At 40.3% G+C, this 21,984-nt stretch overlaps 2 protein-coding genes across 5 annotated transcripts in view; both read right to left on the reverse strand.

Moving 5' to 3' along the window:
* The window catches only part of cgnl1 (cingulin-like 1), a 33,676-nt gene extending 20,695 nt beyond the window's left edge, over nt 1-12,981 (reverse strand). Inside the window, exons 1-8 of the mRNA XM_078249175.1 lie at nt 12,796-12,981; nt 7,933-9,631; nt 7,603-7,697; nt 6,088-6,193; nt 5,440-5,541; nt 4,806-4,942; nt 3,481-3,619; nt 2,551-2,763 (exon numbers count right to left, since the gene is read on the reverse strand). Of these exons, the coding sequence (XP_078105301.1) occupies nt 2,551-2,763; nt 3,481-3,619; nt 4,806-4,942; nt 5,440-5,541; nt 6,088-6,193; nt 7,603-7,697; nt 7,933-9,579 (2,439 nt within the window). The 5' untranslated portion in view covers nt 9,580-9,631; nt 12,796-12,981. The remainder of the gene's footprint in view (nt 1-2,550; nt 2,764-3,480; nt 3,620-4,805; nt 4,943-5,439; nt 5,542-6,087; nt 6,194-7,602; nt 7,698-7,932; nt 9,632-12,795) is intronic.
* Nucleotides 12,982-18,967: 5,986 nt separating this feature from the next.
* The window catches only part of tcf12 (transcription factor 12), a 77,522-nt gene continuing 74,505 nt past the window's right edge, over nt 18,968-21,984 (reverse strand). For all 4 annotated transcript variants that reach the window (XM_078249218.1, XM_078249199.1, XM_078249189.1 and 1 more), the window contains one exon: nt 18,968-21,710. The gene's annotated coding sequence lies outside the window, so the exon portion shown is untranslated. The remainder of the gene's footprint in view (nt 21,711-21,984) is intronic.

The following is a 21,984-nucleotide window of genomic DNA, read 5'->3' on the forward strand; positions in this document are numbered from 1 at the left end:
GCTGCTATTATTGTGTGAAACAAACTCATCATTCATCATCGACTGAGGTCCGCAATTACCCCCTCTTTCAGGGCACAGAAAGAAGAGGGGACACGACGCAACTCAGGAACAGCAGCTCATTAGATTAGTGATGGCTTGCCACTGCAATTAACTAGTATACAGAGCAACTCAGTGCTCCAGTTTCCAGCATTCTTCTTCGCTTTGGGCTGCTCTGGTCAACGGAAACACCAGGGCCACTCAAAGGGGGAAAAGCAGCACTTTGGTTCGAGATGGGGCACAAAAATAAAAAGATACAGAGTTCACTCCTGCTCTCATTTTCCTCTGTCTGACAGCCTTATACAAAGTAGAAGCGTACGTGAGATAATAAACAGTTTTAATGGCGTTTTCATAAGCTGCAGTTTAGAGTATTGGCCACATGCTGTGCATGTTCCATTTGAACTTCAAAAGGCTTTGGGTTTCATGGTGAGATTTAGTTTACCATTTTGCAAGATTTCTTTTGGTATTTGAGTCTATCGCGCTGTATTTTCATTACACAGAAAACCATGTCTAGAATGCCTTATTACCGACATGATATGATACACTTATTTTGCTTATTACTGTATCATCTGTTTGCACATTGCCCCAACATAAACAGCATATGTAAACAGGTAAAGCATAAATGCGCCACTGTATAGATGAATCTGAGTTAATGTTTCCACATAATAATTGATAGGCAGTGTTCTAATCTACAAATGCCTCGCAAAGTCTAACCTGAGAACAGAACATTAATGCAAGGACATGAATTTAAGGCACCAATGGATGAAAACTCTTTCATATCTTAAAAGAGAAACAAACAATGACTTCATCTTGCCAAGTGTTTACAACGCACTGATGGCATACTCCCTCAGGGGAGCAGTACCTCTGTTCGACAAAAGGAAATGTTCTCATAGACTGTTGGTGCAGAGCGCTGCTGTGGACCCCCAACCGGCCTGCAGGAAGCTGAGAACAAGGACAACTTCCACTCTTTGAGACAAACAGGACACACGTGGGTCACACAGCGGCCTACTGGAAACAATGTGTCTTCAGTCCTTTCAGTGTGCTGTCTCCTGCCATGCACTGCTGCTCGTTTCATCTTAACTCACCTTCCTCCATTTTTGGAACAACAGTTTAAAAACCCTCTCTGCTCTAAAGAAAATGTACTTCTAATCATTCACTCTTAAGTAATGACTGATTCATTACTGGTTCAATAAGGATAATAAATTATGATGTGCACTATTTCAGAAGTTTATTTCTTGGCAATGTAGTAAAAACAGAACTGTGTCCAAGTCTGTTTTGGAGAATATCAGGGCCTTTAATAGGGACTTGCTACTAAGCTATGGTGACCTTGCCAGTAAGGCAACTCTTCGTCATATACAGATAAATGTCTCTAAATGTTAGAATCAACATTCTTCCTGTAAAATGTTCCTCCCTAGTGGAACAAGCTAAGATAAGAAGAAATCTCTCCACTTGACTGGCGAGAAGGACTTCCCATAAAAAACGATGACGAGCTACATTTAGCAGTTACATAGTGTTTCATTTTCAATTTATCAGTTTGCTCTGTTGACGCAGCTCAAGTGTGTGAACTCAAGCTGAGCTCAATTTCCACTTGCGTCATTTGAACACAAAACTTCTTACTGCTTCAGGTGAATATCCTATTCTATGCTGATCATTGTGTTTAACATCACCATTAAAAACTGGAATGTTTAAGCTTTTTACCATCAGCATTTTTCTGCAAGCCAGCAAAACCAAATCATGGAATCAATGATTTATGACTAATACAGCAAGATATGCACAAAACATCTGCGCATAACATTATAAAATCTATTCATGAACGTGGAACTTATAGGGTTAACAGAACTGGGAGCTCTGTAAATATTGAAAAATCAACTGCTAACTTGTCTTTAACTTGTCATGTACATGAGGCTGTAGTAGGGCGACAGACAGGTTTGAGAGAGATATATATATATATATATATATATATAAAAATAAAAAAGTTAAAATATTATAAAATATTATTTTACTCAGGACTTTTCTTTGCACTCTGATCATTGCCTTGTACAGTAAAATGGTAAATGGACTGCATTTATATAGCGCTTTTCTACCTTACCGGACAAAGCACTTTACAATTTGCCTCTTTTTTACCTATTCACAAACAAACATTCATACACCGATTGTGGCGGACCTGCAAATTGCATATTGCCATCATTAATTCTACAAGTCTTAAAAATTGCAACGAAAACAGTGAAACAAGGCCTCTATGCCTCCTTTTCCAGCTCTTTTTGCAAATCCTTTCCATAGAAATGCATACAGTACCGTATGTCCTACCTGGTCTAGACCAGTGTCTCAGTATTTGGTAACAAACACAAACACGCACACGCACACAGTTACAGCTCCCCTGACGCGCTGCTTATCTCCACACTCCTCTGTGACAGGGTGTGTTTCTGGAGTGGGGGAGGGCGAGAGCAAAAGGAAATTACGAGGATGGAACACAGGGAGTCAAACTGGAGGGGAAACAAACGGGAGGCTGATTACCTGCTTGGCCTCCACCAAAGATGTCTGCAGCCTGCTTATTTCTTTTTCATACTGCTCCCTCATCTTGTCCACCTCCTGGTCATGAGCGGACACTTCCTCCTTTAGGGCTCCTTTCAGAGCTGTCAGCTCCCTCTCTCTCCTCCTCAGTACCTCCTCCTGCTCCTCCTTGGCCAGGAACACTTCCTGCATCTCCATCTTCAGTTGCATCATGTCCTGTGGAAAATAAAGACAATTTGCTAACTTTTTATCACTTCAGAATAAAGCAGAATCAGACTGGAGTTGACCTGCCGACTTTGACTGTGAGCCTTAAGTTTGCTCTTGCCCACACTGACACTTCTCACTGCAACCCCATTTATTGAACTGTTTATAGGTCACACATTTAGAGCTAAAGACAAGACAGGATATGGACCTTTTGGAAATAATCAATAACAGCAATGTGGTCCTTCTACGGTTCCAATATTGTATTCAGCTGTATTCCCATTGAGATAGTTTATTCTGTAGCGTCTCCAGAGAGAAATCTTTAAGATAAAGCCGTCACCATATGGAGTTGCTATGGTTTTACGGAAAAGTTTTTCGGCAAACTAAAATGCATTCTGTGTTATTTCAGTGTGACAACCGATATCAATTTTGCAGTATAGGATGTAACAAATCATTGAGCCCCTTCCAGACAGGCTGGTCTCTACACTGGTTGCATGAAAGTTAGAACTTTTAAATACAGTGTGAAACAAACAGCACCTTAAATGTTCACTTACGCCAAAGCAACATTTTACCATATGGTTTATGTACATGGTTTTAGTATTCAGGAGGCAGAGTAGAAAAGCTTTTATCTTTCATGGTGGTTTTGGTGAGGTAGTTGCCATCAGCCACATGTTCTAAAACCTTAGAGCAAAAAAAAGTTTCTTCTTTTAAAAACAATGAACACTGCATTACCGCCATGATGATGTCTTTTTCTCCATCTGCAGCTGACTTCTTGGCTAAGTCGAGCTCGTCGTGCATCTCTGATAGCTGGTCCTGCAGGTCTCTGATCTCTGTCTGGTGTTGCTCCCTCTCCATCTTCACCTGGAACAGCCTGATAAACCACGTGACATGTCACAACACAGTACAGGCACTCTACATACTGTGTATAGTCACATACACACCCGCACTTTAATTAGCACATACAAATGGCAGCACCTGTGCTGGGTCTTAATGTGAGGTCTACAGAGCACAAGGGTTAAAACGAATACCTGAACAATGGCAAACCAACGATGTCTGAACTGCCTCGACACAACAGCACTGAGGGGGAGGGTGATAATTGATGTGAGGCACCTCAAACAAATCACCACGCAGTAATGTAGACTGAAGCAGAACATCTATTCCTGTTCTAAAAATAGACTAATGATGTTGTGTACTAGGCCACAAGGTAAAACTACAGATGATAATCAACTGAAAAACAAAACTTTAATTAAAACTTTGATAAGTGAAATATCCTGTATTCAAAGAACAAAAAATGTATTGAGAATAAAGGCCCAACAGAAAAGGAGGCAGAAATAGTAGTTAGAGTAGCAAGGAAAATCCCCGAAGGGTATCACAGACAATTTAAAAAACCTTTAGCTCAAACATAGGCGATGTTCCTACTATTCCCATCTAAAACATTCAGAACCAGCTAACTCAAAGGGGCAAAAATGGAGCTGGACAGTTAGTGCTGTCAGAATGAATAGTAAATCAGTCACCAAGCACACATTAACGTGGAGGGTGAAAGATAAACCCAACAAACACAAAGGGCTGTATAATAAGACAGAGGTAACCACTTCAGTAACTATCAACAGTCTGAGTGGTTTTATAAACAGACATCCTACACTGTTTTCAGCATGACAGTACTTCAAAAGCAACAGCTGATAAAAAACACATCAAGCTAATTATTATCATTATTTATTATTATATGACCTGGGGAAGGTGTTAACAGCAGCAGGGTTCAGCAGGGATCAATAGCGCAGCAACAAGATCATGATCCCTCACCAGCTTCCCACTATAAAACACTGCCAGTTGTGTTTACTGGAACATAGAGTACAACCAAGATGGAGATACCAGTGAAGGGAGCTGCACTTGGGTGTTTTGGCTCTTAACCACCCACTTCTAGCCAAGTTTAACAGAAGTAGTAAAAAGTACTGGCATTGACAATGAAAACAGTAAACACAACAAAGCTACGCTAGTCGATTAATCTTTGCTTATCATTGTTGACCTGTCATTGTCCAGAATTGCCACTGTGGACTTACTCTTCCACTGTGGTCTGGAGCTCGACCTCTGTTTTGGATAGTTTTTCCTTCAGACGCTTGCACTCCTCTGCACTCCGCTCCAGCTCCTGCTGCAGTTCCTTCAAACCTGCTACTGTCCTCTTGTTAGCTTGATTCTTCTGTTGGTGAAACACACAAATATGTTGACATTTCAGTTTCAGTGTAGATACATACACCTAGTCTTTTACATCTCCTGCACCAAGCTTGCGGGCTTTGGATTGAATTGATGTCAGTGTTTCAATCCGTTTGATTGAATCATAAAGACATGGTCATTTGCAAACAAGGATCCCAATTATATGGAAAAGCAGCATATAAGATACCCATGTTGTAAAAAAAATTACCTGAAAAGTAAATTCAAAGCAAACCACACCGTTTTGAATTCCCACTTACTTTATTTAAAACACCTATTCACTACAGAATTACAGGTTTTCAGCTTACCAATTCAAACCAGTAGTCCAAAAATATCTCTTTAAATTCAACAAGTTGAACAGTAATCCCTTAAACCTACTGCCCAAACAAACCCTTTATTAAAGGATATTCTCAAACAACAACAACAACAAGTTCAGCAATAAACCGACACGCCAACATAAACAGGCTGGTGTCAGGCTGTTATTACCGTGGTTTGGTCCTCAAGTTGTCTCTTCAGTTCAGCCATTTCTTTCCCCAGTTCATCATTTTGCTCCTTCAGAGCTTTGGTCTGCGCAGTTAAGTCCAGGGGCTGACAGAAGGAGACAGAGGTTTTAGAGTTGCTTATTTCTTATTGATCCATTATGAATAAAAATACAAACTGAATATTTGGACTCCGGCATCAGCACTCAGTTATTTAGTAAAGGGTAAACATTCAATAGCTGACAGTGCAAAGTAAACAGTCGGGAGTGCTAAAGCCTTAGAGAGATAATATGCACACAGTTTTAAAAAGGTCTCATAAAATCTCTTTGAGACCACAATTTTCTTCAGTGGTTTGAATCAAACAGGACGTAAAGGAAATATTTATATGGAAATTCATGTTAGCACATATAAGTAAATAATACAAATAATAAGTTTGTTTGTTAACCAGTTTGTTATACTTTGGGAAGCTGATCCCTTAAACATACATCTCTCACCCATTTACTGGTAGAAAGCTAAATCATGACAGTAAAACTGCACTTTTACACCCCCAACATTAGGATTTCAATATAAAACAATATGTAAAAATTGCAGAGGAGACCTTTTATGGGTTCTTTAACTGTTAGTTGTGCACAGTTAAGATGTAACAATGTCTCACTTTGTTGTCGCCTTGTGCACTCGCCGTGGCTCGAGACTTCAACGTCTGTATCTTCTCAAAGACAAGGTTGACCTTTCTCTTTGTCGTTTCATCATTATCGCTGCTCCTACACACGCACACGCACACACACACACACACACACACACACAATGAGTAAGTCATTCCCAGCTTAGACAAGGTCAGAAAGGATCATACTGCTTTGATGTGTCACCTCATAGCACAAACAGCTTCATTAGACCAATCCAATAAACTATGAGCCACATGAGTGGAAGAATCAAACATATGGGTAGTATACATATAACCCTAATCCAAAGCTAAAAATGTTGCAGCAAGCATGCAGGGGTTATGTACTGTATGTCCTATATTTAATAAAAAATAAATTAAAAAATAAACCATTTACAGTTTTGTTTTGGTCAGTAAAATCCTTCCTAAACCTAAACATCAATTTCTCCGGAGCTAAGAAAAGCAGCTTTGTCTTGACTGAGCATTTCTGAGTTTATCGCCAGACGTTTAAAAGCCCAAAGACGGGAGGATTTTCTCAACCCACTATTACTCCTTCAGTTAAAGTGAAAACATCAGAATCCACACAACTGGAGTTACACCACTTTCACACGACAACAGTGATATATTATTTCAATAAATTACATAGCTGACCCCCCCCTCCCCCAAAAACCTCTCCTACAGATGATTTTCATTAAACCTTTATATCCCCTTTTGGTGAATGTTTGTCTTCAGAGGCCTTGGGAATGTAGCTCAGTTTTAGCCCCAGCCCTTCCATCTGTGTTTCCTTTCCTTTGTCCTGTGACTCCTGACCTGTGGCCCGACACACCCAAGCAGTTTCCTGCTCTCTTTCCACATTATCACAAGTCTGTAGCACATGCAAGATTTGTAGAAACTTGCAAATCGTTTAACTGTAAAATCACACAACTAATACAACAACTGCAGAGTACAGTGTAATTGGCATTTGTCTTTCACTTTCAACTTTCTCCAGAAACAATTCCTGACAGTCTCTTCTACCATACTGTAAGTAAATGACTGCAAATAATGCATAAACCATCATATCCTTTAAAATCTGAACTGCATTTAACCTTTTAACCCAACATGCCTTTCCTTGACAGGCAGTATGTGTCTGATTACAGAAGCAAACAGAACGTTTTCACACTGCACTAATGAGAACGCAGAAAGGGGGAATTCTGCAAAAAAGAAAACCTCCAGACAGCTGGATCTCTCGCAGCCTGGATGGGAGGGTAAGAACACATTCCTTAACTTTTATCACAAACAGTCCAACTCTGATAAAAAACACAAAACAGTCTATTCCTTTATGATGCACTGCCTTACGTTGCAATATGCTGGATTTGGGCTTTAGAGTGAACAATATGCTCAATTCATGATTCAACTGACAGCCAAGGATTAAGGCTAGAACATTTTTAACAATATTTGTTGTTTTTTTTATCAATATGAGCAAATACAGCAAAAAAGTACATTGATAAGAACAGAAAATTCAAGATAACTCACCCATCCTTGAGGTAATTGAACAAAATTTGTTTTGCGGTCTCTTCGTGTGTTTGTTGTGAAAGCTCCCGTTGACCTTTCAGAAGATCAGGTGTCGCCTGAAAACGAGAGGGAGATCATAATGAAATAAGAAAGATATTAAGAAAGCAAAAAAATGTGTTCTTTTTTCACAGATTCTTATTTCGATAAGACTGAACAGATGGTCACCTGCTGGAAAATATAGTATATTTGAGGTAAAATGAGACACAAGTATAATTTGTAAGGAAAAGGAAATAATTTCAGATTCCAAATGTAAGAGGCAATCGTAATACTACAGCAAAGATCTCTTTTTACCTGAACATCTGCCTCTGTACTGGGCTTTTTGTCTGCGGTGGAAGAAGGCTTGGATAGCGATGTTGACAGTGATGTTGTCGAAACATTTCCAGCTGAGGAGGCACTGTCCTTGCTCTCCTTACTCTTGAATGGTAGTGCAGAGGTGCGAGTCTGTGGCTTTTTGTAACCCTGTATGGCGCCGACACCTTTAGAGATGGTGCTCTGTGGGGAGCCGGGCGCACTCTTGACACAAGTTGTAGCCTTACCATCTACAGCCGTGAGCCAGGAGTCCTGACTGCTGGTCGTTTTCTGCAGCCGTAGCTGTGAGGGACGCAGAACCTGCTCCATTGATGTGCCTCTCTGGCTGCTAAACCCGTCCATGTAGCTAGAGCCATCTGGCAGGCCGAAGGCGCTATCCACACTGCGGGAGCGCTTCCTGTCCTCAGGATTGATTCTGTTCCTGCGCCCCGCCCTGCCCCTGCGCTGGTGACTGCCATCTTTGCCATCAAACTTCTCAATGAGCTCATCAACACCAGGAATGGAACCTGTGTCAATGTCTCTGCCTGAACCTGGGAGGAAAGGGATGTAGCGGCGGTTCTCGTGACGGTTGATGGTGTCTGCGTACAGGGCATCCATCTGTTCGTCCACCAGAGCCTTAGAGGTGGAAGATGAGGAGGAGTGGCGAGAACGGGATGAGGACTGAAGAACTGGACCACTGGAGTCAGTCCTGCGAAGAGGAAGGACATCAGGCTCACGCCGGCTGCGCTCAAGGCTGGAGTTGGCGCTGCTCATAGAAGTTGGGGATCTGCACGATGTCTTGCTCTGCTCATTTGTGGGACTCAACAAGGTGGAGGGCTGAGGCTGGTCTGAAGGCACTGGTTGCTGCTGAGTTTTAGAGCCTAACAGAGGCGGATTCAGGTTGGCGAGACGATGGTTGGACTGCGGCTGACCCACTTGTGATTGTGGCCTGATCTGAGGCTGAGCGAGCTGGGCTGGAGGCAAAGACTGGGGCTGTGACTTTGGCTTTGGAAGGGCTGTTTCACTCCGGCTCTGTGATGGAAGTTGCCTTTTCTCTTGCTGCGCAGGAGCTTTATTCCGGTCCAGGCTTGATGACTTGGTGTTGGATGGTGCAGGTGCAGCAGATTTGGAGGAGGAACTCTGGTGTTGGTTCCCAGTCTCAGCCAGAGGCAGAGACCTTGGAGGCAGGCTGTGGAAACTGTCAAGGTTCAGGGAGTTGTTCTCTGGATCATACGGCTGCAGTAACTCAGGGTGCTTCTGAAAGTTCAGAAGGGAGGATGGTTTCTTTCCTTGTGAATCTGCTATGCCATTTTCAGGATCAGTGTAATGTGTCATCTTCTGAGACTTGTACTCCATGAAGGGGCTGTTGGATCCAGCCTCCTTTCCTCCCTTGAAATCATACTCCTGGTAGTTCTCAATGAAAGAGCCCTCTGTGTCGATGTACCCATTACTGTTAGGGTCGATAAAGGATTGAGGACCCCTGTCCTGGTTGTTGAGAACTACGTAGGGGTGTCCATCTATACCCTGGACACGGATGCTGAGACCGTATGTACCAGCTCCATTACTGTGGGGCCTGGAGGGGCGGGACGGCTGAGTGTGGCCCCGCTGTGGTCCGCTGTTAGGAATGCCAGTCACTCTGTATGACTCCATCAGGAATGCAGAAAGAAAATAAATTCCTCTCCCTGGATCAGGTGGCCCACCTCTGCAAGCAAAGATTCAGACAGTTCATTAGACAGAGATAAGGCACTACATAATTCAGTAATATCCACAAATGTTTCCCAGTTCCCCACTCAGCCACTAATGAAACATTAAAGCCTCGCTGAGTCACTGCATTTAATTATGTCGTCTGCTTTCATTTGCTTTTCTTGTTTTGCACGAGTCTTAATGTTCCGTTTCCTCTCCACAGAGATCTGTCAAACTTCTTAGCTAATGTGCTCTGACCAAATGAAGAATGAGACAATAAGCTCCCTATGTTCTAACGTCTCAGAACCCATAATATCTCTGAAAATATGAGTCAACATCAGCCACCTTCTTTGCAAAAATGACCAGGTACTGTTTAGAAAAGCCTTACAAGTGTGTGACTAACAGGTATGGTGTAACAGAAGGACGGTGTGTGCATGACAAAGAATATAGGTTGAACAGGTTAAGAGAAAGATAGAAAGATAACACTCTAACATGAGTTAAGGCCGTTTTACGGTTCTGCGGAGGCTCCACACAGAGCTTTCGCCGTAGCCTACGTAAGTGGCCTGATGTTTATACTTGTGTGCTGGTGTGTGTCGAGCCGACGTGTGTGTGTGTGTGTGTGTGTGTGTGTGTGTGTGTGTGTGTGTGTGTGTGTGGAGTGCGTTAGAGTGAGGGAGAAGTGAGAGAGTGACGGTGATTAGCTTTGGAGCGAGTACCGACTCTAGAGTCATAGTGAGAGAAACAAAGTGTCTCCCCTGTTCTTTCTGACCACGGTGGGAAATCTTTAGCAGGAAAAGTTAACCCTCTCCTTGATTTCATGTTGTTTATGGAGAAGGAGAACCAGGAAATGAGTCGGGGGGAAATGCAATGCTACCGAGCCACAGCCGAGCGACGTGCGTCGCTGCGACGTGTAGTTACATTTTTCGAGAGGTGCACGTCAGGCTACAGCATAGACGCAGAGGGGTCTGCGGGGGTACGCCGTCTATTCGACGCAGAAGCATAAAAACGGCCTTTAGTCAGACATGAGAGAAATGTGAGAGCTTTGTCATCTCTACAAAGCTTTGGAGGGTGTTCATTTTAGAGTGAATGTGCAGTGTGTGTGTGTGCAATTGATGTAAATGAAATTGTAATTTGTAGCCCACGCTCATGAGATAAGTCATGACAAGAGAGCAACAAAATCTTATTCAGCTCACTTTTGTCACATTTATAATAATTGCGGGGTTGTCTAGGGTTGACAGATTTGCAGCATGATCATGAGAACACAGTTGGCAATAAATATCACACTGTGTACAAATATTGAAGTAAGCTGCTGAATGTTCTTCAGACACATTTATGCCTGGGAGGTCAGTAAAGACAAAGCCATCAGCAGCCAACATGTTTTGCTGGACAATTAGCTTTTAACAGGTTCCTGTTAGCCTTGCTGATAGCGTCCCATTCTACCTGATGTTACAATACAAAGACAGACCGAGATGGGCCTGGAAGAAGGACACTGATAAGACTGGCAACAAAGCGACAAGCAGGATATGTCACATTAGCATGAAATGGGTAAAGGCAGACCTACGGACAACTGAAAAAAAATAGCACCACATAGTAGGCTTTGGAGACATAACGATATGTACCGTAAAAGGTTTACATTTGTTAACTGACACAGACTTTGCCATACTGGTTGTATTATGTCATTGTGGGGAAGTTCCAAAACAAATTATTATTAGAGGTTTTATTATTTTTTTGACTCCATATGATAAAGATTCCTCAGGTATTCAATTTGCTGGATTAGTCAACACAGACATCAGTCTACATTGATTTTCCCATAAATGTATATGTTAGGATATATATCAATATTGCAATATAAAGTCACATGCATCCCGATAGAAGATTTTAGGGTTTCCCTCAGGATATTGGTTAGCTAAGGTGGTAAGCTACTCCGTTCCTGACACATATGGCATTTGCTGCATGAAATAGCACCTCTACTGTTTTTCCCTAAAGGGTAACATTTTTTTTTCATTAGTGTATTAATCTAATTTAATATAATGTCAGCAGAGGCTGCCTACGTTTAAGGTGAAGTGGCCAGCCTCTGCCATAAAACACAGCAAGAAACCATTTTTTTTTATACATGTCAGCCACTCCTAGCACCACTTGAGAATAATTCACCTCAGCTTGATTTTGACAAGTCAACGAGTAGGTCGATTTGTTGATCCTTCAATTAGTTTGAAGAGTGGAAAGCTGACTAATTCAGTCTGTACAGGAGGGAAGACGAAGGCCAATGTAAAGTGTCCTGTCCAGGAGCAAGAGTGCTGTCGAAGCCAGATTAAAGCTAAAAAAGACACACAATGGACTCTTTCATCCTAAGTGTCACATGTATGCTTCAACAAGTGTGCACCTGTCTTCCTCCCATGGTATTTGTCACTGCAAAAGGTGGAAACCCTAACTGAGCTGTCCCTCATAGAGGCAGTGGTGCCTTCACTGACCCCTGTGCTGCAGAGCACAGAGGTCAGCACGGGGCACAGGTTGGATGTCAAGGCCCTGGCTTTGATCTGAGAGGGGACACGCTGCACAGATTTAACAAAAGCAGATTGTATCTCCTCATGTGAACTGATTAATCTTCTGTGTCACAGAGTCCAGACATTGTGGGTCTGTAGCTGCGGTGAATCACATGACTATGAAGAAAACACATCAGTTAGAGCAGCAGCTGAGGCCCGACCTTGAAATGAAGTAAATGTAAAAGGTTAACTAAGTCACTCAAGACTGCAAGGATTTACACTGTGGGAAAAATATAAAGTTACGTAACATGAATGGGGGTTCACTAATCTGGAGCGTCAGGTAAATGCAACGTGAGCGTCCAGGAGTGCGAACACAATTAAAATGCACTAATGTGTAAATGACAAACACAAACCGAGATTTAGAGTTATGTCCGTGTAAACAGCTAACGTTAGTTGACTGAAGTGAAGAAACAGTGGCAGTTTAAGTTGACGCAGTTTCTGGGCATTTTATATCGCTGCTGAGTGCAACAGGTGGCATGAATCACACCACCAACCTGAGATTTACTGTAAAACGTATTTCTTTTTTCCACGAGTCCCTTAATTAAGTCAAGTTAATTGTCCTTTTTGCAGTTAAATGTTCAGTTTGTGCCTCTTGTTGAGTTTATCGGTAACACTCTCCCAGCAGACATGTAACGTTACTCACCAGCGTCGGTTTTCTCTCTCGCTCAGTTATCGCAGGTTATAAACGTTTGTTTAAAAAAAAATGGGTTTTGAGCAAAGTGCCCACGACACTTCTTCCAAACTTATTTAACTAGCTAGTTCTGTGTTGTTTTCTGAGTGAGAGAGCAGGACAGTTTCAGAAGGACGTCCGACCATCCGGGCCGCCCCGCCTCCTGAAACAAGCGCACAAACCCGCCCACCGACTCAAAAACCAGCCGGCTGGTCCAGGAACAGTGTTCCCATCACGAATCCCCCTTGAAGCATGAAGCCTTGGCAGCACCCAGCCCGGCTCAGTTTGGACCTCGATGCTCGGCTCGGCTCAGCGGGGTCTTAAGAGGTTTCGAAATCACAGGTTGTATCTGAGACCTCACACTCACTCCATTAATTATCTTCTATATTGAGCTCATTATTTTTTTTTAACTGAATAAACTAAATAATAAACTTTAGGCCAACGGAGAAAGTAGTGACAGTAGCCTAGGCTATGCTATGTTTGCTTGTGTTTGGAATAAGATGGCCCAACATAAAATAAAGAAATAACTATCTCAAATAAAAAATTACTGAGCTCATACAATCAGAGTAGCCTACGTATGAGTATGTATGATAACTATTTTGCAATGTAAAAAATGGGGTGGACCCATTAGATATATGTTTTGGAGAAATACTAAGCCAAACACACCCTACTGAAATCAGAAATATTTGAAGATTAAAATAACAAGTTACATAAATGGATATTAATTTCTTGAAAAAACTAATTTATGAACTAGGCTATTTAATGCACTGGGAGGATTGTAGGCTACACATATGTGCTCCCCTCAAAGTCGATGTCAGTTTAATTAGTTGCGCTCTGCATAAATGCAATTTGTCTTTAAAAACCGAGAGCGTCATCTAGTGGATAGTAGCCTAAGCTGATCTGAATGAGTTAATGAGAACCTGTGCTGGTGGTGGTACTGGTGAATGCATGCAACTCACACAGACCGTGCAGTAAACGCATCCCCATAGATATACCCAGTGAGCATATTGTGTAATGCACAGGGATGGTAGGAGTCCATTACTGTACAACCTAAAAGCAAACAGGAGGCATGTATTATGCTGAGTGGGATGAGGAAATGTTGAAAAGTTCTGGGTGAACTGGAGAGTGAGTATTATTTTAGAAATAAAGTCTCTGTGGTGTAGGCCTATGTGTACTTTAAGGGGATGTGCAGGACTAAGCAAACAACACTGAGCAGTGATAAATAGTATCTAGGATGGCTTAGGAGGACAGTCTGGACTTTAGTGGACTTTAGTGATGCTGTACAGTAGAGTAGGTGCACTGAGAGATGTACTGTATATGTACTACTGTAGCCTATACTGTGTATAAATATCTTCATAAAACAATAACAACAATGTCTTATGATATTTACTTTTCACAGCATCTTAAAATTACAATACCCCTATACTGTAGGCTATATAAACTGTTAATTGAAATAAACAATTCAAAACAAATTGATTAATAATAATAGCAAACACCACATTTGCTTCTGGCAGTATCTAGTTTTTACTGTCACAATAAAAAGATTACAGTTCATGCTATACACTGAGTGAATTCATACTAAGAGTTGGGACAGATATAGTAATGATCCATTATTTTATACAGTAAGTTGATCATATGTTTTGATTGAATAAATCATCAAAGTAACTGGTAACTATAGTTATTAAATAAATGTAGTGAAGCAGAAGTATTCATTAGCATAAAATGAACATACTCAAGTACAAGTACCTCAAAACTGTACATAAGTACAGTACATTCATAACTTTCAAGTCAGTGACAGAAAAACACAATTTGTAATACTTATTCTGAAATTTGATAACCACAAAGTTCTTTTAATAGACCTTACCACTGCAGCATAAACTACATTACTGGAGGCCCAGCTGCCCCTGTGCCGTTGTAGCAGCCCACTGTTTATATGTGTGTCGGCAATCGGCAGAGACCCGCGCAGCACCGCAGTCCTAATCTGAGCTCTGTGCCACTGTGCTTGGTTACAGCAGTACACAATGACACCTCTGTTCTCCGCTGAGGTGCCACAGCTGGGACCTCTGGGCATGCTCAGTACATAGCTCAGTCTTACCCCCTGCAGGCTTTCCAGCAGCAAATCAACCTAACTTACATGCACCAGAGATATCATAGAGGCACACGTTTAGCTCTTTCGATATCATCTTTTACATTTATGCGTTTATGACAGGACAAATGGTGAAAAAAGTTGATGTAAATTTAACCAGCTCTGCACCAATGTAACAGGCAAAAGCCAACAATGAAGACAGTGTGGTGGGGAAATGTATTCTCCACTCTCAGTCTGTTAAATTGTTTAAGATTGAACGATGACACCACATTTATAGGTTTGATTTCTAACAATGAGGCAACTTACAGAAATTAGGTTCCATCCCTGGTGGACTGGTGTGCAGCCAACAACTTGGAGCTTAATGTTTCCAAAACAACAAAAGTAGTTATGGACCTCCATAAGTTAACCATCAATGGTCAGAAAATTCAACAGGTGGAAAACTATATGCTCCTATTGTTACACTGTGAAGATGGTTAGTGCGAGGTTACTTTATATTTAAAACCATTGCACTGTATGCATAATTTACAACGATTTGAAAACATTGTGGTTTGCATAGTTGTGTGGTTGAATCGACTGCTGTTGATGTAGAGGTTAAGCTTTTTGATCCCTCTGTGAAATCTGTTAATGGCAACTGCACGGAGTCATTTGTTTTGGGTAAAATTGGTACGTAAGTTTTAATATAGACAATTTTGAGTACAGAACTCAAAAAAAAAAAAGGCAGTCAGCTGCCTCTTTTTTTCAGTGTAAATCATTTCAACATACAACTGTATTTACCTACACACAACAAGGAACCGATGGCTATGATACATTTGGATAGAGTTAACTTTAACAAATCAATTATTATTATTAAAAAGAAAAATAATATGTTAAATTAACACAATTTTAATGGACAGTCTAATGTGAATAAAATATGTTTGTTTGACAAGAAATAAGTAATAGAGAGAGAGAAAAAAAAGTATTTCAGTTAACCACATTCTGATTATGTGGGACCGATGTACACATTCAAATCTTTTTTTTTCCTCTTTTAAGCAAAGACGTTTTTTCTTTTTAGAACAGCTGAAAAAGTTTTCCATATCACAGGAAGGTATCATGCAATTTTAACATAGTGGTATTGAAAGAATCCTCACTTCGGATTAATTGTGTATGTGTGCAACGCCTCAGCACAAGACTGGACAAAGTGGTGCAAGCTGCAAAAATCAAGAGCTACTGACCCCTGGAAAAAAGGAACACAAGATTCTTTAAGACTCCTCTCACCCCACTCATTTTAACTTCCCCCATCTTTTTTTTTAAACACTGAAAAATATCAGAACTAGGTTCAGCAACAGCACTTACCCAAAGGTTGTTTGCATCCTGAACTCCAAAATTACCAATGTGCTGTTATTATTCTTGTCCAAAAGACACTGTAATTGTATTATGGACAGATTATGAGACAATGGGCCCCTGGGCACAGACATCTAGAAGGCTCCTCCACCTCTCTAGGAGCAAGACATCCATATTAAAAGAAATGCGTCTTTTTGTGTATCTTTCAGTGACATTTGGCAGGTGAACCAAAACTCTCAGGTACTGCTGTTGGTTCTAAAACTGCACCCAAACTACTAATTAGTTCACACACTAGAGAAGAAAAGAGGCTGTGTGCCTCCTTACCAAAGCTTCCTGCAACAACAAAACTCCTCTGCACAGATATCTATCTATAAATCGGGATCTCTCTGTGCGTGTGTCCCCAAACATGTGCAGTACAGCAGCGGGGGCGAGGAGTTGCTGAATCCCTAAGGCTCATTGATTTTGGTTCACCGGCTACAGGTGTCTTGCCAAAAACTGATCTCCAGCATGTTGTTTTGTTGCGCACATTTCTCCGGCCATTCTGCGCGCTGCTCAGCCAGGTTACCTTGCTTCTACCGCCCGGGCCACATCGCCTAAAAGTACCACGATGTGTGACTGCTACACGGAAAAAAGTGTTGAATCTCTGCATGAGCCCCAAAAGATAATTTTTTGATTAAACCTGCAACATATGTTACAGGTTGAGTTTTATAAAAAACAAATTAAACACAAACACACATTCACGAGACGCTTTACTTATACCATATAAAACCACCTGTGACCGCACAGTGCAAGTTCTGCTTTCAAATGTTTAGTTAAAGTAAAAAGAGAGGCATTATCAGCACACTGTACTTCAAGGTGGAGATTCTCAACTGTAATATAATGTTGGATAGTTTAACGCATCATATTGTAATTGTGGTATTTTGTGAGTGAAATCTGAATGCAATGTTCTCTGTCATGTAAATGTACGTTTTTCTCTAAGGTACAAGTATACAGTAAGTCAGTAGTATAGGCATACAGTTGCATATTAAGTGCTTTGGAGGCCTTCTGTAAGTTATTTTGGAGTACAGTGGTTCTGGAGAAAGCTACAAGCACCAATACAGGCCAAGCAATCGGCCCATTCCAAACAGGCATGTTTTGAACAGGCACTGCACTAGTTATACTAAATGCAACAGCACAGTAAACAATGTATTATAGGAAACATAAGAAAGCCTGAGATGTAGGTTCTAACCCTTTTCTAAAGCAGAGCTGTTTTGTTGTTTTGGTTGTAATTGTGTACACATTATAGGTAGAATGGGAATGTCTTTAAAGAAAAGCTTATTTTAAACCCATGTAGTTATTTATTCCAAAAATCTGAAACAGCTTAGTGGAGAGAAGACAAGAAGCATGTTTAGCGCAGCGTGCATCCTGAAATTAGTAGAGAGGCGGAGGATCTTATTGTTCGGAGCAGGAGGAGCAGCAGGCTCTTTGGTCTGGATTCAAGGATGTGAGCCAAGGACTCTCTGTCAGCTGGCCCAGCAACCATGACAGGAAGTCAGCCTTCAGACATGGTGGTCCCACTCCTACAGAAAACATACATCACCACCACCAGCCCAACACACTCACATGTTTCTCCCTGCAGAGAAAATTGAAAAATGACATGTCATGATTTAGGTTGCATCACTGAGCTCACCACAGGCAGAACAGCAGTCAGCAGTTTTCCTCCGAATGTCACCTCTGTCAGAAAACTGAACTGGGACCAGACCTCTCAAGACGTGATGAGCGCTCTCATGCTCACATCTGCATGAGGATAATTCTGTGCAGATGTACGGGGGTCTGAGATTTACAGCACAACAGTCCTCCAAGTTTAGCACTTTGGGGGTTTATTAACTTCAGTCAAAGTACAGGAAGTTTATTAGGCAATACAGGGTTGTTCTTTTCATAATGGCTACTTCAATTTCATGCCAGCACTTTGGTTTCAGGTAATGTGTTTGTTGTTATTTATTTTTTATGTTTTTTTGCCTCTGCATGTCAAAACAAATTGTAAAAAATATACAATTTTGAAATTCACACCCAGTGAAATAAACTTGACCAAAGTTCCTAAAAATATACATTCATAATCAATATATATATATCAATATATCAATATATATATATATATATGAATGTATGAAATACATGTTCAAAATATTCATTTAATTTCCACTGTTAAATTAAGCATTGCGTTAGTTCAAGTAGGACAGGAAGTCATATGCTCACTAATTGAAATATCATTCCCACCAGTCACAACCAATCACAGCCATTTTTCACATCAGGCGGTCCATTTAAATGTCTCCCTATTTCTCACTGCTTCCTGCTATTCCGAGACCGCTGATGCTGGAAAAGTTGGCCTCCACCACCCCAGCCTCCACCTTCCTGATTTAGAGTGTCATCATAACTTAAGTCTGAAATTGTTTTAATGTCTTTGATTGGGCCCACTCTTGTGTACAGGGGGGTCTCAGCAGCGTGCTCCCTGATCATCTTAGCATGCTGCTTGGCTGATCCAGGGAGCATCATTAGAACAGAGCCTTCATTGCCAAGTATAACTGTATTTCCATTTGTTGCAATAAATGGTTAAATATATGATGAGAGTGTTCCTGACTGAACAAATATGTGTGCATTTCCTTTTTTGCTGGAGCGGTTTTCATACAGATGTGTGGCTCAAGCTCTTCTTCATCCTGTGTAAATTTAAAGGTAAAAAAAAAAGTAGGACCACAGCACATGTACAGTACGCTACTATCACACTTTATTAAAAAATAGAAACATATAATAGTACTTTTCATACAGACTGCAATGGCCCACCGGTATTGTTTTCAAAAATGAGTTACATACTATCAAACACTCATTTGGCCTAAATCCACTGTAGGAATGTCTTATTAGAAAGTCTAAATGAACCCCCATGTTTCTGAGCTCATCCTACTTCATCCTTCCTTTGCCTTTTCATAAAATAAAACTTTATGGAGAGGAGAAAAAGCACATACGGAGCAGTAACAGAAACAAATGTGTTTGCTCAGTGAGAGAAATAAATGCACATACAATTGAGTTTAAAAAAGATGGCACATTTATTGCAACATAAATGTTATATACATTGTGTTTTTCTGTTGGAAAAAGACAGAAAATTCAAATTCTCGTGTTTTTGATGTGCATCAACAATAGCTTTTCATTTGACACAAGAACAAATCTTTTATCAATCGACAACGAGAGACTGAAAAATAAGATGGAGGTCGCACTTTTAGGAATCTGGAGCTCGTACGAAGCCTTTTGAAGTACTAGACTACGAGCAACAATTCAGCTATGCTCACGAGATGCCATTTGTAAATGTCTTGTAATAATGGACAGGCTATTGTGAATAACTGTACGTTTTACTATCTAATATAGTAAAATAAAGTAAGAAACTTTTTACTCAAAACTTTTGCTTTCAAAAATCTAGAAAGAGTAATATTTAGAATTCAAGAAATATTCTTAGAGTATTATTGTATAAAAGACTAACTACAGTGAAAAATAAGCCAAATGTTTTTTTTTTCTTTTGATTTTCTGTTTTTCTCATATATTATACACGGGAAAGCATCTGGAAATACAGCAAAGTCTAACTTGGCAATCAGAGGAGCAAAGAAATACAGGAAGAACAGAAAATAAAAAATAAAAAAAGAGAGCAGGAAGTGACATTATATCCTCAATCAAAGTCTGCCAATATTAATACAAGCTACTGAAATAATACTGAAATGAAGAACAAGGCCACATTCAGTCAGAGATTACACAAATATGGTTTAGGTTGGGTTTTTTTTCTTCACAAAAACATTTTTAAATCATAAATGTATCATTTATGTAAACTCTTGGTGTGGCATCCTTTATTCTAATTTAAGTCCCTTTTTTGTACAGAAAATTAATTCTGAAAGCCTTGTTTAAGGTGTGGCAAATGATAGAAGACAATATACAAAGAAATAAAAGGGATACAAAGCAAGTCTTAAGACCAAAGACATAAAGCATGCACACTGATAGGGAAAACAAAATAAAGCCATGAACAATGTCTTCAAACATAAAAGAAGATCCTGTTACGTGTTGTTGTTCATTGTGCTACGGTTCTATGATATTCACCAAAATAGATGAAATATCCAGTCTGGCTTATTGTATATTGAATAACATAATAGAAAAATAATTTAGAAGTTCTCTCCGTTGACTGAAACTGGACGTTATAATGCTGGAAGAAATGACTTGTTACAACACAAATAAGCATAACTGAAATTTTACTCAGAATAACTGCGTTTGAAATGTAATGTCTCAAGATATTAATAGAAAAAAAATGAAGTGATGTGTACATCAGGCCAGAAGAAAGTGTGGTCGTTTTTTTAAAAACTAGGTCTTAATCAAGCAATCTTTGATTAGCTGGTGGCGGGAAAATGACAAAAAAAATCCACTTCTGTGCTGACGTCAGGAGCATGTAACGGTCAGGAGGCTAAACAAAGACAAGAATCTGCAAAAATATGTCACTGCTTACATTTAACACTATACAAGAAGGGCCCTTTCTTTTAGTTAAGACACTAAAAATGTGCAGGGAATGCTCACTACCGAGGAAAAAAAACACACAACTACATCTGAGCTTTCAGTAAACCTAGAGTTTGCCATTCGTCTGTCACCTTTGTAGACAATTCCGTTAATGCTGACTTAGTCGGGCCGATTATTCAGCTGGTCCGCAGCATAGAAAGTGATCTAAACTACACAGAAACAAACAGGTAGTTTTGGTTACACGTGTGGCCAGTGGCAGAATGAATAAAATATAAATATAAATAATATATCCTCTGTTTGTTTTTTTAAATGGGGCGCTTGCGTCTTCATTTCTAACAGCTAAAGATCATTTTCAGTTGGAAATAAATATCACTTTGAACTAGCCAATAAATTAATCTTCTCAGTGCCCAAATATTTTCCCCTCATCTCGGACTCGCCAAAGATTTACGAGGGTGGAGTGCTTTGTTTTAATGGTGACATTGGCAAACTATAGATCAACTGAAAAGCCGCATACTTCTCTTTAAAATGACTCAACTTTCCCTTTAGACATACACTTTATAGCTCAATAACATAATAAATAGAAGAAAAAAAACAGACAAACAAAAACAAATTGCTGTTACAATGCATTCGTCAATTCAGTTTAGGCACAAGGCAATATCCACGTACGGTTGAGAGGAGATTGCGAAGTCTCTGATTGTTCAGAAGCAACAACACTTCTTGCAGACGGTGATATGTGCTGGAGATCTTTTTCTTTGTGGGGAGAAATTTGCAGATGGAAACTGGTCACAGGGAGCTGGACACTTGGCTCTTCTTCAGTCTTTTTACGTAGGATTGGATTGTGTTAGTCTCGTAGTTTTGCTTCAAGTGGTCTCCTCCGATTGGTGTCACAAACTGTGAGTCCTGTCTGTCACTGGGAAGCAAGGTCACCGACTCAAACGGGACAGAAATGATGTGGATCATTGATCTGGAGAGAGGAAGGGGGAAATCAATCAATCAACAATCACACAAGGTACAACACAACTTCTATCTATACCTTTGGTTCAACATTTTAACAAATGGTTGACAAACATGATATAGTTCTAGCTTCTCCAGGAGTAAATATGTGTTGCTTTTATTGGTTTGTTTTATAATAAACAGAATATCTTTGGGTTTAGACTGTTGGTTGGAAGAAAACAACAACAAAGCAATTTGATAACAATACCTGAGAATTTAGGAAATTGGGACATTTTTTTACCATC

The sequence above is a fragment of the Sander vitreus genome, chromosome 1 (assembly GCF_031162955.1).
Source record: "Sander vitreus isolate 19-12246 chromosome 1, sanVit1, whole genome shotgun sequence".
Classification (NCBI taxonomy): Eukaryota; Metazoa; Chordata; class Actinopteri; order Perciformes; family Percidae; genus Sander; species Sander vitreus.